Genomic DNA, 13,147 nt, shown 5'->3' on the forward strand with positions numbered 1-13,147 from the left:
TTCACTTGCATAGTTGTATTTATCTATCAACCAACAGTCTTTACACATACTCACTCACACACAATTATGTACACAAACATTTTCTTCATTTCTGAAACCACCATCAGTTAAATTGAATTGAAAAAGACAGTTTATCACATTCAGGACGTGATTCTCCAAGAAGCTTATTTTAGAGGTTCCCTTATGGTTATGCCCACTTTGCTCCAGTATAAGCATTTTTGTACACATTACTTGGCTGAAGAATTGCAGTGCAAATTGGGAGAAGTGCAAATTTCCAAGGATGGCTATGTTACTGGTACTATTTTGGAAAGTGCAAATCAGGTAGCTTTGCCTTCAATTGCAAACCAAATTGAATTTCTCCCCCATCACTACTCATGACACATCTTTGCATAGGCTTCTCCTTCGCACAGAAGCCACCTAGACAAACTTCACATCTCATGCAATGACACCTGTCTGATGTAGAGGCAGACAAAGAACCAGCAATAGCATCCATCAGTCTGGATTGCTGAAATCACCTCAAATCCCCTTTTGAGCTTCCAAGAGCAATAACTGAGTTTGCCTTGCTCCCAGACCTCTTATTTCTTAACTGTTCATCTGGTCACAGACTTGGCACAGACAATAATTTCTTGTATATGTCTTTCTGGGTTTCAAATCGGACCTCAGCAATAAACTGTGTGGAGTGTCCATGTTCCTTGCAAAGTGAAGAAGTAGTTTTCCTCATCCTCCTACCTGTTCAAGTTTATTTTGAGTCAAACTATAAATCTTAATCTGAAATTCTGACAGAAAAGATTTGTTTGAGACAGATCCATACCATACCTTTAAAAGTATATTCATGCACATTTAAAGCACATGATTTCCCCAAAGAATCCTGGAAACTGTAGTTTATCCCACACAGATAAACTAAATTTCCAGGACCCTTAAACTACAGGATTATTTGGGGAAGTTCCCAGGATTATTTGGGGAAGTCATGCACTTTAAATATGCACTGAATGCCCTTTAAATGTATGGTGTGAAGATCTGCTCTAAGTATTTAAAACTTCTGTAGTAGATCATATCTCACTGCAACCATTATGAGGCAGTCGTGTAAATTTTTGGACCCCCTCCTCTTCTGAATAAAATTGCTCACAAAAACTCTGCTCAAAGAGGCCGCAATTCACAGTAGGGCAATACCTTTTATCAGGGCAACCAAAGTGTCATAAAATGGTGAGCAGGCAACTTTTCATCAGGCTGGGTGTTAAGAAAAGTAGGGGAAGGATGAGAGAAATAGCTGACCTGGTACTAAATTTGCATTGAGCTTGGATCTTAAGAGGAGGAAATGAAGGAACATAATAAATTGTGCTGGGCATGTTTCTGGTTACATCTAGAGATGTTGGGTTGGCCAATTATCTCTTTTTGAAAATATAAAATTAAGCAGTTTGTAGATCCATTTCTAGACTTAAGCAATCATTGCAGGTTCCTTATGATAGAGGAGAGCAGTAAAGAGAAATACAGCAATTTGTATATAATTAAAGCTGTAGAATAATGTTAGGAAGTGTACTAGGTTTAAAAAGTTAATGGAAATGGAATTAGCTAGTTCTACCTGGTAGTGGGAGGCAATGTCCCCACAAAGAACAAAGTTCCACCTTCAGGTAGTATACAAACCTCCTCCAATAAAAATCGAAAAGTAAAAAAAAAATGTTTTTTAACATCATGTGCACTTTTATTACTTGAAATCATTAACGTTGGTGACGTAATGCCTGTAAAGTGGTGCTTTAAAAAATGAATACTACTTGTTTCCTCAACTCCAAGTGACAGGAGAAAAAAATGCAAAATTCAAAATCGCTAGCTGTTCCCATCACTCTGATAAATAGGCCAATTTGTCACTTTAGGAAGCAGAAAAAAAAGGGGGGCAACAACTTCTTTTCAGTCACCTTCTTGAATTGCTTTCAACTTTCAAAAGTGGGTTTTTTCCCTTAAAAATATACAGAGTAGCCTCCCCTTATTTCTGCTCCTACTTCTCACAACAAAGAGAAACAAAAAGAGCCCCACAATCCACTTGCTCATTTCTCCTCCAAATAATTCCTATAGCTAAAATATATTTATGCTATGACATCTATCTTCCTCATCAAACTTGGATCTCTGTGCCATTTGTACACTCTCATCTCTTTATCTTCCTTCAAAGCTTCTGGGAATATGATGTATAAAGACTGAAGTTTCAAAATATTGTGTTTGCACAGGGGGAAAAAAAAGATCTTCCCTGCTGTGACAAATTCCAAGTCAATATCTGTTGATGTTTTCCAATAACATCAATTATCCTGAGGTATTTATCATAGGCGTTTCATCACACTGAAGCAGCCACAAGCCCTGAAGTATCATTACGTCTTCTGGGAGACATCAGCCTGTGGTAATAAATCCTAAATATTAGTCAGAAAGAGGGGAGGCAAAGATTTGCAAAGTTATTGAACACACACACTGACTTTTCCTTATTAATCTTGGTCACCAAAACAGGACAATAAACAAGGTTCAGCTTTGCACCATGAACGTCCTGCACATGGTCTGTACTAGTGATTAGAGGAAGCAAGTAATAAGCTTAATTTCTGGAGCTTTCAGACAAGAAAAAAAATAATGCAACAAGTCTAACTAGGCTAGGACAGAACTACAAAGGAAACTAAATACAAAGATCAGGCCCAGAGTGTGTGTTATGAATTTATTCATACAAAGGATGTTTGAAATGTGGAAAGGACTCTGAAGGGCAACAAAAGAAGCCAGTATCTATTACTTATTTAAAACCTTAGGTAGGATTAGTCACTCAGGTGCAAGAACTATAACAACCTAGAAAACAATAGAAAGTGAATTAGATATAACAATGCCAACTGATTTCATGACCTTGCCATCAGGGTGATAAGGGGTTCTCTTCAGTTCCATTTCCCAGAACTGTTGACAACTGTGCATTATTTTTAGGAATACATTTCTAGAATATAATAGTGTAGAATATGATGGTCTAATTATTTTACAAGTAAAAAGTAAATTAAATATTAAAACTTTTGAAGAGAGCATGCATGCATGTAGCAATGTCAGCATCTAATTAGCAATTAAACTATTTTACTATTATTTTATTATTAATTTAACTGAAAGCCAGAATGTACTAGTTGCTACAGAGCGTGGATCTGAATTTCTCACTTCATTTTTTTTTAATATTGAAAGTTATAGTTGCCAGTCCAGAATCTGATCTAAACGCTAACAGGAACAAATACAGTAGGGCCCCACTTCCCAGTGCTTCGCTTCCTGGCGTTCCGCTAATGTGGCAGCTTTCATTCCCCATTTTAAAGCCAATTTTGTGGCATTTTTGCATCATTTTCACGCGATGCGCCCCATTATACTCAATGGGGTTCTGCTTTACGGCGGGGGTCCAGAACGGAACCTGCCGTATAAGCGGGGCCCACCTGTAAAAGATTTGCAGGATGATGATTTGGAGTTTGTCAAGTGCACAACATCTGCATAATCAAAGCTGACTTTGGCTAGAGATGCTTTTCCTACAGATATTACTTTTGCAGAAGTTATTGTGAAGAATCCGAAAAGCTTTCTTTAATTGTGCACAAAGTTATATCTGGGGAAAGACAAATTAAAAACACATGACTTTCCCCCTAAAACTAACATGAGAGAGTGTGTTGGTACAAGATTTTGTTGACTAGAGGCGAGCCCACTTTCTCAGATGCATGAAAAATGTAATATTATGAATCTTTTCTCTGAATCTAAATTAACATGTAAAGATGTTGGTAAGTGCCGTGCACCCTCACCTCACAAATCCACTTTATTAGCAGAGGGGGATACAGTTTCTACTTCTTCTTACACACCACCAACTACAGCAATGCTGTATTAGGGATTCCTTTTTATATTTTCCCCAACCCTGTTGTTATAATGGCTCAGTTAACCAGACAAGCCTCAAACTGCCCTGTGGCACCTTGTCTCTTTAAAGCTCACAGCTATGATTTGAGCCCCTAAAACCTGCTACTGTTTACTTCTTTCAGGTACTTGCTGCCACCACAAATACCATGTATCTGATTTAACCTTAGCACAGCCAGTGATGAGGCACGTGTGTGTGAAAACAAAAGATTATTAAATACAGATCATTTAAAAAGCACAAGTTCATTTTGGCTTCAGTAATCATGTGGTTTCATCAATTGTCTCAAGGTCTTTCACTTAAGTTACTGGTTGTTCTTTTTACACTTAAAATCTACCTGGCCGACCCACGCTAAAATATTCCTACACCAACTCCACCCTCTCACCATCTAAATCCAAAATAATAAACCAACACTGAACCTACACTATCTGCCACTCTCTTCACGTCAAATAATCCTAACCAATCAATGCCACACTCAAATATAAACCTCTCACTCTCAATCACTCAGCCAATCACCATCCAGCACACTCCAGCATTCTACTCACTTATACTCCCACTTACCTTAAACATTCTAATATAAACTTCTTACCATATATATTAGAATATCAAAGCATGACACATTAAGATAACAGCATGGAACATCACATGGAGCACAAAACATTTTACAGGCTTTGTGCTCACAAATATGCTTTGCTATTTTCATATTAAATTTCATAAGAGCTGTGCTCAGGAATTTGCCTGAACACATGAAGGGCTAAACCAGGGATGGGGATAGGCGCACACATTCAAGTCACCCCCAGTGTTCCCAGGAACACCATTTGCACTTTCAATCTTTGTGTAATTAGCAACTGAACATGATTAGAAACTGTCCTTATAATCAGGAACTCTGATAAGCATGACTCTTGCTCATGGAAGGGCTCACACTGAATGGACTTTTTAAAAAAAGTATTTCACAGCTTTGCACTAATTGCACAAAGATTTAAAGAGCAGTTGACACACCCAAGTATGTAAGAGGTGGGGCTTGCCTAATTTGTTTTAAACTGTTTTTAATAATATATTTTATATTGTTGTGACCCACCCTGGGACCTACTGATGAAGGGAGGGTAATTAATTTAATCATCATCAATTTAATCTTTCATATGTTCAGGTGAATGTGTGAACAAGGCTCAAGTTGTTTTCTGAATTAGGCAAAAAAAGAGCCTAATAAAGGATTGAGTTAAGTTCAAAGATTGCCTCACCTGACAACATGACAGAGCCTCACCCATGAAAACTGCATAAGGAAATGTTTAACTCGTGTGTACGTGTATGGTACATTTCCCCAGCAGGTATATAAGAAGCAAGCAAACAGACACAACAAAAACCCACACATAAACACCACTATACACAAATATCACACAGCAATCTATGCACAGAAGTCACATTATTTGCTACAACGAGACACCTTCATGAAATATTTTTCAATTCCAATATGAACAAATCCTCAGTGACTGTTGTGTAAAATGGCTGAATACATGAAATTCAGAATAGTCCAGTAGCATTATTTCCATGTAATGGCAAAGAATTATTTCATTGGTCTCTCTCTCACACACACACTTGATGGGTGGCACCTTTCTCAATGAAGAAGACAATATTCTGTTGTCTCTTTCTGACATAAGATCAATGGCATTAAGTAGGAAAGCATCCCTCCCTTTTATATTTTTGTACTCATTAAGTGATCATCACTTATGTTCAACCAAACAGCATATGTCAGTGTGGATTATTTTAATTCTTTCCTGTATTTCCCACTCAACCCCTTCCAACTTCTTCTCTTATAGTATCTAGCACTACAGCTGCCTGTTTAAATGTATGTGAAGGGTTACATTCCAGGTCTAAATGCTTCTGATTGTTACATCCCCCGTCCCCCCCCCCAACAAATTGCCATCTTTCACACTGTATACAAAAGCTGCTGCAAGGATTTGTTTTTGTTTTTACATGTGGGCTTATGAATTTATGGATTGCAAGAGTCACCTCTTACCATTTGGAAATTGGGGTCAAGGAAGGTGAAAATGCACAGACAGCTCCTGAGCGAAGCTCATAAACTAGAAGGCATGAAACAAAACTGCTACATCATTCCTCTCAGTGACGGCGATGGTATCCCAAACATTTCACCTTTTTGCCATTGGCATACCACTCTTCCACTTGAGTGGCACACTGTGCTTAGAAGTATCTGAAGCAGAAATATTTTCCCTTTTTTGCTGCTTTGGAAGCCTGGATGATGACATTCTATAAAAGTTACTTGCCACTTCAGATGTGGCTATTTTCATATTTACTTCAGTTAAGTCAATCCACTGAATAAAATTTACTTACTATTCAGCAATAGTCACCCTGGGTTAGTTTCTCTTCTTGCATTTTAAGATACAAGGAAATGTGGAGAAAGGTTATTTGTAATATGAAACTGAAATGCTGGTATTACTTTACTCTTCTTGTTCTGGGTAGATTGGTGGCACAACAGCTACCAAAGGCCTTTCCTGGAAATAAAAGAAAAAATGGATTTGCCTTGAATTTCAATTTAGTACTAGTGGCGGAAAGGATTGTAGCTCAGGAGTAGAGCATCAGCCTTGCATGGAGAAGAACCCAGGTTCAATCCCTAGCATCTCCAGTTAGGGCTGGGAAAGACTCCCTGTCTGAAACCTTGGAAAGGCACTGTAGACAATACTGACCTAGAGGGACCAATGGCTTTGACTTAGTATAAGGCTGTCAAGAATGCCTGGTTTCTAAAATGGTTCTGAGGCAAGGAATTATGGGGAAAACATCGTCTGAAATGGGGCCTCTGAGAAGACCATGGGTTTGCAGTTCTCACAGCTGAAGCTAGTTAATTAAGCTATAAGCAAGAACATCTGCTTATCAGTGGAGACTGGTACTTCAAGGACAAGCGGCCTGGAAAGGTTGGTAAGTGTGAAAGCTCCAGATGATTTTATCATCAGAAAGTTCCCTGATTGGCTAATTAATCCCTGGCTGTTGCTGGGCATTTTCACATAAGAATAGGAATCAGACCTTAGCCTTTGTTCCCCAATATTCTCCTATGGTTGCTGATGTTACCTAGGTAGGGTTCCATCTTCCATCTGCTATCCAGCCTATGCATCTCTGAGAAGATGTGGAACCATGAGGTGGTTTGCTGTTTACCTCTACTATAAGTATAGATTAGGTTAGACAGTTTTGTTATTTTTCTATCTGTGACTGTAACTCTCTGTATTTTACCTAGCCCTCAGGGGTGTGGGCTTTAAGGAACTATTTTGCTGCTATATTAGTGCACTTATATTTTATTTAATAAAGCTACTTCTTATTTACCAGCTTGTGTTAACTGCAGGGGAGATCTGGCTCTAAGTCCAGCATCTTGGCCAATTAGCCACGGACTATTGTATATTTGGGTATTTTGCCTAAAGGCTCCAGGACTAGGAGTGTACCTTTGACTCTTGTCTTTGGAATCCTTGGCAGGTCTATTTCTGGCACTTTGGGTTTCCCCTTGGTCCAGAGTGGATGACCAGGATTAAGGGGTGATGGCAGTCTACCAACCTTGCAGGGTTGTTGTTGGTTCACTCAGCCCTGGTAAGGGAGACACGGATTGTGCCTTGCCAGGATCAATTGCCCTGGGTTTGGGAACTGAGTCCTGGGACTGAACTGGACGGAGTTCATGACGAAGACAGCTTCCTAAAGGCAGTGAAGGATATAAATCAGTTAACTTCTGTGCTCCTAACCCCTGACTTCACCTTCAGATTGTGAAACAAACTTTAATTTCTTAAGACATCCAAGAAGCTGAACTTGCCCCTAAAGACAATCTTGTGTACAGAAAAGTGAACTAAAAGACAGACTAGAGAAAATGTCTATTCCCAGGAGGTTCTGAAAATTAGCGCTAGGTCAAATCTTAAATGGCCATTTTGTTACCACCATTTGGGGGTGATGAGACAAACATGCCCTCAAAGGCAGCAGGGTAGAAGTGACGTCTAGGGATTTCCCTCCCCCTTATTTTTGAAGGACAGGGGGGCACTAACCGTATTTGTTTTTTTTTTTTTTTTTTTTTTCAATAATTTTTATTCAGATTTTCATAAAACATACAAGACGAAATCATAAAACATTCAAAGACAAAAAACAAAATCAAAAATAGTTAAACAAAAAGAAAAAAAGAAAAAAAAAAACAAAAATAAAAAATAAAGAGTAAAATATTGACTTCCCATTTGTCAAAGATCAAATCAGTTATAAGTCTATAATATATAACAATCCTGTCTCTTAAGTCATATTATAAAATCACTTTCCTCCAGTAGTTATCTTACTTAATCATCAAATCTCATAAACATTACTTTATTCTTTCCACAAAAAGTCAAAGAGAGGTTTCAATTCTTTAAGAAATATATCTATCAATTTTTTTTTCCAGATAAGCATATCGATTAATCCATCTCATTACTAATTATGATAATCTTATTGTCATAACCATAGTCAAAATAAACATTTCAATTAATCCATCACATCAGAATCTGTTAGGTTCAGTAATTTCAGTAGCCATTGTTCTATTATCCCTATTAGTTCCATTTTCCATCTTCCATCTTCAGTAGTCTTGTTAAGTCCAGTAATTTCAGTATCCAATCTTCCATTATCAGTATTCCATAATAATCTTGCTGTCAAAGCCATAGTCATATAGTAAGAGTCTGATGGGAATTACCTCTATCCCAAATATTTTCTTGCCATCCATTCTGAATAGGTTGCTGAAATACTGCTGTAAAATCATATCTCTGTTCTTTTTTTCAAAATACACTGGGTCATCTCTTGAAAGTTTTTCCATTGTCACATGGCTGCAGTTAATTCCATAGATTTTCTCTATATTGGGCTCCATCACATCATTCCAGTCCAGAAGATTATCCATGCCATTGATAACTTTATCTCTAGAATCTTCATTAATTTCTTCAGAGATAACATTGAGTTCCAAACAATAGATTTTATTTCTAAAGTCCATAGACTCCAAATCTTGTTCCTGTTCCACGTTTGTTCCAATCTCCGGGATCTCCTCTCTCACAGGGACCCCTGTTCCAGTCTCCAGGGTCTCCTCTCTCACAGGGACCCCTGTTCCAGTCTCCAGGGTCTCCTCTCTCACAAGGACCCCTATGTCTTTAATCTCCTGTGTCTCCAAACAATAGATTTTGTTTCTAAAGTCCATAGACTCCAAATCTTTTTCCTGTTCCACGTTTGTTCCAATCTCCAGGGTCACCTCTCTCACAGGGACCCCTATATCTTTAATCTCCTGCTTCATTTTACTCAATTCAATTTTCAGCTCCTTACAACCCTGTCGCAGGTTTTGTTTCGTTATCTCAATCTCATCCATTATTTTCTGAAACATAGTTATTTCCAGATTCTCAGCCACTTTCTTAATTGCCATTTTAAAAGAAAAATATAGGAAAACCACTTCTTATTTCAGCAACAATTGGGTTAATACTCCAAACTTGGTGACATCACAGTATAAACAGAGCAGACAGCCTTATCTCTCCATGCTTAAGTAAACAAAATGCAGTTCCCAGGATCGAAACAATTAATGGCGGTCGTCAGGAAACAGATTCGTCAAAATAAAATAGACCAAAAAGAGAGTAGTCTCAGACAATATAATATTCTTCAAAATAAAAATCTGGAATAGAAATCCCTCTTCTGTGTATATCTTTAGAATGCAAATCCAGGACAGCTTTTTGCAACAAAAACAGAGATAAGCTATTAATTAGTGAGTAGCAGAGAGAAGTTATGGCTCCCCAGTGAGATGTCAAAAACCGATCAATCTGGCAAATCTCTTTTAAACAGCAACAATTTAAGTCAAGTAAAAGAAAAATATAGAAAGAAGGGTGCTTGCCTGTTAGTGCGTTCTCTCTTAGAAGATAAGATGAACGTTCGCTTTATCAGATAGAGCTTGTTGTTGAAAATCCGTCCCACCTTCGTCGGCTGGACCTCGTCCCATAAATTAATGAGATCTGGTCGTCCCAACAAAAATAGGCTTTGAGGTTAATCTCTTCGTTTCTCCCTACCCGGGAGAAGTTTAATCAGTCAAAAAAAAAAAAATCTGACTGATATATCTGAATAAGCTTCTTTTGAGGCAGGAGCCCGTCTCAAAAGCAGGCACAGGCTAAGTCACCCTTCCCGGAAGTCCCACTAACCGTATTTGTTCAAGTTGGTTTGGGGTCTTCATTATTCTTTAAAAGTGTGTAAGTAAAAAAAAAAAAATCACCCCGGCAACAGTTTGTGTGACGTCAACAAGACATGCACGCATCCTAGGAAGTGCTGCTAGGCTAGAAGTTTGCATGAGCTCCACACTGCTGCAAGTATAGAACTTTTTACTTACATACAATTTACAGAAAAATAATTTACAGAAAAAAATTAAAACTTTATTTTTAAAGTTCTTGTCATGCTTTTTTCGTTAATAGTTGGCGTTCCTTGGGGTTGGCCATTCTCCAAGGAAATGACGCAGAGTTCTGGAGATTGGTACAGGGTGGACTCATGCAGAATATCTTTGTCCCAATTCCTCCTGTCCTTCCGGAATCCTGGGTTTTACATTTTTGTCAAATTTTTGAGAATAAAGACCCTACTCCTCCTTTCGTTAGCGATGTTCCCTCCTCCCTTCCCCCCTGGCCTCCAGTTACTGGTGCAGTTATAAGGGAATTAATATCTACTCTTCACCCGGGCAAGGCACCTGGGGAAGATATGATACCTCCCGAACTATTACTCACTGACCCCACCTGGTGGTGTCCAATTTTAGCCACACTTTTTTCAAATATAAATGCCACTGGTAAAATTCCACTGAGCTGGCGCACAAGTATTGTGGTGCCCATATTTAAGAAAGGCGACCCTTCTGATCCATCTAACTATAGACCCATCAGCCTGCTAGATGTAGTATCTAAACTATATGGTCGCTTTCTTCTAAGCAAACTGCTAGATTGGGATATAAAACACTCCCTTATTCATGTGGAACAGGCTGGTTTTAGAAAAGGCAGAAGTACCCTTGATCATGCCTTTGTTCTACACCATCTAATAAATAAGACCAAATCCGGGTTGTGTAAGTCCCTTTATTTAGCGTTTATAGACTTTTCCTCAGCATTTGATCTAATTGATAGGGATTTACTGTGGCGTAAATTACATCAGGCAGGCATTGATAAGAGATTGTTGTGGTTAATCCAGTCTCTCCATCGAGATACCCGGTTAAGGGTCCACCTTGGTTTGAACGGAGCCCTCTCTACTGAAATCCCGGTTAGAAGAGGTGTTAAGCAAGGCTGTTTGTTGGCCCCTTTTTTGTTCAACTTTTTTATTAACGATCTTATTCCCACAATGGCCTCCCCTGACTTCTTTCCCCCTTCAGTAGGGAACAGGAAGATAGCATCTTTGCTTTATGCTGACGACCTGGTCCTGCTGTCTCAAAATAAAATCGGGCTAAAAAGAATGTTGCTAAGATTAGAGGAGTATTGTGAGGCCCATCATCTATATGTCAATTATTCTAAAACTAAAATAATGATATGTGGGCAATATAGTAGGTCTAAATCCAGCTGGTCTCTAAATGGCCAACCACTTGAACAGGTCAACACATTTAAATATCTAGGCATATGTTTCAATAACAAACTCCGTTGGAGCCCTCAATTGGAGGCGACTAAGTTACTGGCCGCAAGGTCCAGTGGCCAATTAAGGAATTTTTTTTATTCTCGTGGTGGTCAACTTATTAACCCAATGCTAAAAATCTATGTAGCCAAACTCCTCCCTAAAATCCTATATGGTTCAGAGCTCTGGGGTCACTCAGAAAAAGCTAGCCTTGAAGTCCTCCAAAATACATTCTTGAAACAAATAATGGGCCTCCCCAGAAGTACCCCATCAGCCCATATAAGAGCGGAACTTGGTCTACCCTCTCTGTCAGCTCGGATTGATTTAGCTTTCCTACGATATTGGAAAAGAACATCTTCCACGGGTGACTCTCCCCTCACAAAACTTTGTTGGCATGATTCACAGAGTGTGGGAGGGTGGGCCTCAAAATTTACTGAATTACTAACAACCTATGACCTCACCCTAGACAAATTCTCAAACTTTAATCCATCTGAGTTACGCAATTGGATCTTTAATCATGATGCCTATCAAGATAGAGCATCAATTGTGGCAGCCTCTTTTTCCCTCTGGTTCCCTCAAATTAAACTCAACCACGCCCCGGCCGCTTATCTTACCAGTTTGACCTGTGCTCAGTTGCGCAGAGCCTTTACAGAATTGCGGTTTCAAACCATGCCCTCAGCTATTCTAGAGGGCAGATATAAGGGCACCCCGATCGCTGAACGTCTCTGTATTTTTGGTTGTAAAGTCCCTGAAGATTTAGCCCATTATATGCTTTTATGTCCCTTATATCAGCACCCCAGAGAAAAACTTTTAGCTTCTTGTTTGAGTTCCACCAGGGGGTCTCCCAATGCAAAATTATTAATGGACAATAACAAGCAGGTCACAATTGCAGTGGCTAATTTTGCTTTCGCTGCTAAAAAGCTTAGAGCAGCGTACGTAAACTCCCTATGAAACCAACTTGGTGACGTACTCAAGTTTTAAGTCTTCTGATTTTAAAACGTTTTCTTGTAATCCTTTGTGCCAAATCATGTCTGATTGTTTTTATTCTGTTATTTTTATGATGCAACGGCATATGGCTATATGCAAATAAAGGAAATTGATTGAATTGATTGATTTTAAAGTTCTTGTACAATAAAATAAGGTAAGCAGCAACATACACACAGACCACCCCTAAGGGGGGGGAGTCTCAAAATTTCTCACAAAGGTGCAGAAAATAGTTCCTCAATTTGAAAGGGGTCAAAAGGCCTTACAAAATTATGGAACAAATTTCGAACCAGCAGTACCTGAAAATAACTGTGCAGCTCACAAGATATGCAAAACAACATCAGGAAGCCAATCAGGCATCAGTGAGTAGATCAAGATTCCTTGGTAACAAAACAAATCATCAGGTAGGGCTGGCTGCCTTCCCATCGTTAAGACAGAATGGCAATTCATGTTAAATCCAATTTTCCTCTCTTAGCCAGTGAGGAAATTAGGGAAGGGGATGTCCCAAAGGAACAAACCATCCCTAGGAAAGTCAGGTGCAGCCTGCCTGCTACCCATGTGCTTAGAGAACTGACAGGATGATGCACCAAACAACAGGGTGGAGACTCAAACCATGCCTGCAAAACAACTTCAAAAGGAGCAGGAGGTGGGGGAATTGGGGATCCAGCCTGCTGGCCAGACCCAAGTTTC

At 39.0% G+C, this 13,147-nt stretch overlaps 1 protein-coding gene across 6 annotated transcripts in view; it reads right to left on the reverse strand.

The window, feature by feature from the left end:
- LARGE1 (LARGE xylosyl- and glucuronyltransferase 1) overlaps positions 1 to 13,147 on the reverse strand; it is a 583,138-nt gene that overhangs the window by 380,659 nt on the left and 189,332 nt on the right. For 5 of the 6 annotated variants that reach the window (XM_061638979.1, XM_061638974.1, XM_061638975.1 and 2 more), the window contains one exon: positions 7,433 to 7,567. The exons of the other annotated variant lie outside the window; for it this stretch is intronic. In XM_061638979.1, the coding sequence (XP_061494963.1) occupies positions 7,433 to 7,567 (135 nt within the window). The remainder of the gene's footprint in view (positions 1 to 7,432; positions 7,568 to 13,147) is intronic. 6 annotated transcript variants of the gene reach the window in all.

Source organism: Rhineura floridana, chromosome 8 (assembly GCF_030035675.1).
Source record: "Rhineura floridana isolate rRhiFlo1 chromosome 8, rRhiFlo1.hap2, whole genome shotgun sequence".
NCBI classification, from domain to species: Eukaryota; Metazoa; Chordata; class Lepidosauria; order Squamata; family Rhineuridae; genus Rhineura; species Rhineura floridana.